This window comes from Gossypium raimondii, chromosome 8 (assembly GCF_025698545.1).
Source record: "Gossypium raimondii isolate GPD5lz chromosome 8, ASM2569854v1, whole genome shotgun sequence".
Taxonomy (NCBI): domain Eukaryota; kingdom Viridiplantae; phylum Streptophyta; class Magnoliopsida; order Malvales; family Malvaceae; genus Gossypium; species Gossypium raimondii.
In genome coordinates, this window is record NC_068572.1 from 49,339,382 (window position 1) to 49,343,242 (window position 3,861).

The 3,861-nt window shown below is 34.3% G+C and overlaps 1 protein-coding gene across 4 annotated transcripts; it reads right to left on the reverse strand.

Moving 5' to 3' along the window:
• Positions 1–3,436, reverse strand: LOC105791867 (uncharacterized). 4 transcript variants are annotated; one of them, XM_052634243.1, is made up of 11 exons: positions 3,162–3,436; positions 3,004–3,069; positions 2,688–2,871; positions 2,311–2,522; positions 2,102–2,152; positions 1,796–1,887; positions 1,585–1,646; positions 1,230–1,321; positions 551–655; positions 337–451; positions 1–198 (listed from the first exon to the last, which is right to left on the reverse strand). In XM_052634243.1, exons 1-11 carry the CDS (start codon positions 3,357–3,359, stop codon positions 164–166), a joined length of 1,212 nt encoding a protein of 403 aa, XP_052490203.1. In that variant the 5' UTR covers positions 3,360–3,436; the 3' UTR covers positions 1–163. The 4 variants fall into 4 exon arrangements, with proteins under 4 accessions (XP_052490203.1, XP_052490204.1, XP_052490205.1 ...); XM_052634244.1 differs by having other exon boundaries at positions 2,311–2,507; positions 3,162–3,435; XM_052634245.1 differs by having other exon boundaries at positions 270–451; positions 2,311–2,507; positions 3,162–3,435.
• Between the last annotated feature and the right edge of the window lie 425 nt (positions 3,437–3,861).

Consider the following 3,861-nt stretch of genomic DNA (forward strand, 5'->3'; position numbering starts at 1 on the left):
TTATATCAAATTTTCTTATATTCCCACCGCATATTAAAATAGAATTTATGTTTAATTTTAATTTTGAAAAATTCAATCTTATTTTACAGATTCTGCACTTGGAAAATAAAGAAAATCAGAAGTTTTACAAAGACGAAATCAACAAACTCCCCAATCAAAAAGCTTATTGATTCCGTGTTTTTGTAAGAGCGATGCATCCTGAAAGGTAGAAAAAGGAGATTAATTAATTACAATTTTAAACGAAACAAAACTAATACTAGGGGACCTACCAGTGTTTGTAGTTGATTTTGTCCCCCAATTTTTGGTTTATATATCAAATTAGACAACCTTTGAAACCTTTTCTAAGTGCAGTTTCATCCAAATTTCTTCCAATGAAAACCAGCTTGTTAGTTCTCTTCTCATCAGGTTCCCATGTTTTCCCCGGGCAGCCATCTAATGTGGAATGCACTCCCTGCCATCGTGCTCACAATTTTAGAGGACAATAAAGTTACTTCATTGGTTGACCCCCCAAAAAAAAAGGTAATTGGAAACGTGGGGTGAATAATAGGACCTGAAAAACATAACGCTGATCAGAGCCATTCACAGACAACACTCCTTTCATTCTATATAGGTCCTCCCCTTTCTCTTCCATCAATCTTTCAAGCCAATCATCAACCTGCTTCATCCACAACCATGTAACAACTACACCAATTAACGATATGAAATATATAACTCAAAGAATGTTGGTTATGAAGGAACAAAATTAATTGATTGATAAGAGGTTTAATTTTTCAGCACAAAATTGATGGTTATATTTTTGTTTGTATTTTCTCATATTTTCAACTTTTCAGCCATAAAATCGACAAGCACAGACCACCTTATGCTTCTTTGACATTGAACCATTTCCATGCCAAACCTTACACTCAGGGGGAAGCTAGAAAACTTTAACTAGGGGCTGAGATTAAATTATAATGTTTTTTGAGGGAGGGACTGCAGTTTTACTATTTTATTAACTGATAACTTTACAATTTTGGGGGATCAAATAACAATTTTACCAAACCAGGTGGGCAAGGCCCCTGCCTCCCCCTGCTTACACTTAACCAATCAGACCCTAAATTTACAAATCCAATTTTATCAAGCATGTCGTTTCCTCCCTCCAAATCCTAATTCACTTATAAATTGTATGGCATTATATGTAGTTTCACCCATTCTTGCCGGGAAAAGCTACACTTTTATAAAGTATTTCTTACCTCATCAAGATCAAGGGTTCCCTCAGAAACAATACTAACACTAGATACAGCAGAATCATGCAAGTGGTCATGATGATGATCCTTGTGGTGTCCTATAATGTCCAAAAGTAAAATAAGATAAAATACATTAAAATAAAGATAAGAAGAATGAATTTTAAGCTACAATAGGTACAACTTCCTATGGAAGAAGAGCCAATAATTTGACAGTGGACAAAGCTATCCACAAAAATGCAATTCCACAATATCATCTATGTTCCTGTCCATTGTTCTTAAAATTATCATTTATTATAGACAAAAAAAGGTTTAAAACACAAGAACTAACAAAGGAAAGAAATACGAAAAGATAACATACTACCATGTGTGTCATGGTGATGGTTTCCACGGTGAGAATCATCTACTTTAACTGCAGAATCAATTCTGCAAAACAAATGAGTTAGACCTTTTAAAAAAGATATCAGATACACAAGTGAAGTGAACAGATAATTCAGATGCTTTTGAATAATCCTGGAAAAGTAATTGCAAAAAACAGTTGTTTTCAAATAGTCAACTAGTGAAGCATAACTGACCTGTCAAGATCATATCCTCCAACTCCCAAAACAAAGTCCATGTCAACGACTCCAAATTTCGCTCTCTTGATTTGAGCAATGCTATTAATATGCTGGAAAGCACCAAACCAGAAGTTGTTACTTAAAGCTACTTCTACGGATACAATTGACATTAGACCTCGATTTTTAGAATAGTGTTCATGAAATAGAAAACTCAGAGAGACAACAAAAAAATGGTTCTAATCGTTTCCTTATTTTATTGTTTCTCTTCATTAAATTTACAAACCTAAAATAGAATTCAGGGTACTGGAAATTGGAAATGTGTACCTTGATTTTATCAGTCAGTTTCTCCAAGTCACCCTCAGTGACCAAATCTATCTGCACAACAATTGAAACAAGCAAACAACATTGCAAATAGTAGATCTACAAGCATTTTAAATGTTTTATCCTGTACTTTCAATATGACCACTGTAGAAAACGATCAAGATGCACATATAAGGCCATATAAATTGAAAAAAATAGAAATAAAAGTTCACCTTGTTCATGATTATACGGTCAGCATAAGCAACCTGTTCAACTGCCTCATTCACAACAAATCTTGGTTTAACTTCATTCAAATGCTTCATAGCATGCTTCGAGTCAACTAAAGTTACAACTCCATCCAGTTTCACATACCGTGAAACCAGTTCATCAGAACAAAAGGTTTCTATAACAGGAGCTGGCTTAGCAAGGCCTGCAAAAACAGTTTCTCAAAAAAAAAAAAGTGGGGAAGCTTTGAGCAAGTTATTGGATGCATGTAACCAGGTAACTCAGGCAGACAGCATTTATCTACAACAAAACTTAGTAATTTGCACCATATATCATAAACTAAGTAACTCAACTCTCCAAAACCCAAGTAAAAACCTGGTTTTACCTGTGGTTTCTATAACAATATGGTCAAATTTGTCTTTTTTCTTCTTAACCAGGTCCAACAGCATTTTAACTAGATCTCCTCGCACGGTACAACAAAGGCAACCATTGTTGACCATGACAATGTCTTCTTCAGATGCAGATGAATGACTAGCAACCAATGATCCATCAATATCAACCTCACCAAACTGCGTCCCAATTAACCAAAGTCATAATTGAAATTACCTTCCAGAAATCAGCAACAATGATTTCTATTACATTCATCCACAAAATGAAAGCCTAACCTAGCAGCATTCAAAATCTAAAATAATTGCGAGTACCTCGTTTTCGATAACAGCAATCCGTTTGCCATGTTGAGCAGTTAAGATATGATTTAAGAGAGTAGTCTGCAATTAAAAACAAAAAATCAACATTGAATCTATATTAAACTGGAGATGAAACTAAGCTAAGCAAACAATTCGTCAAACTGGTTAGAGACCTTTCCAGAACCGAGAAAACCAGTGATGACGGTGGCCGGAACACGGTTATCGGAGGCAAAGCCGGGAGGCTCAGAGGAAAAGCCTCTTGAGTTTCGGGGAAGAGTGGTAGCGAGGTAGTGAGATTGGTGGAGACATGGTAGAAGAAGTTGACTGAGGGTTTTGGATGAACTTCTTGAAATGAAGAATCTAGCTGCCATTGTTTGAATCTCGAAAGCTCCAGACAAAATGGGAACTAAAGTTAACAGTTAAAACCCTAGCAAGGATTTTGTGTTTTGAATTCGAGGGGTTTATATATCATTGGTTTGCATGGAAACTAATTACCCGTATAAAGAAAGAAATTTTATCAAATAAATTCAATTTTTAAAATTATTTAATTTCACAAAGTTAAATTATTTAAAAATTATCATTTAAGTTATTGAATTGTTAAATTATTAATAAATAAAACAATATCCAACATCGCTCAAATATTAATAAAATTACACTTTGATCACTCAATTTCAACTCATTAAACTATTCAAAAGCTTCTTCACCGTCCAACCTCTTTCCCCGACAAAGAAACACATCAAACAAAAGCTTTTTTCCTCTTCTGTTAACTTTGTGATTTAATTTCCCTTAAAATTATCTAAAATTTCAAATTTTTAAACTTAAAACCCTAATAGAGAAGCGGTTTAATCTACGTGTAAATGATCCCATCACTTC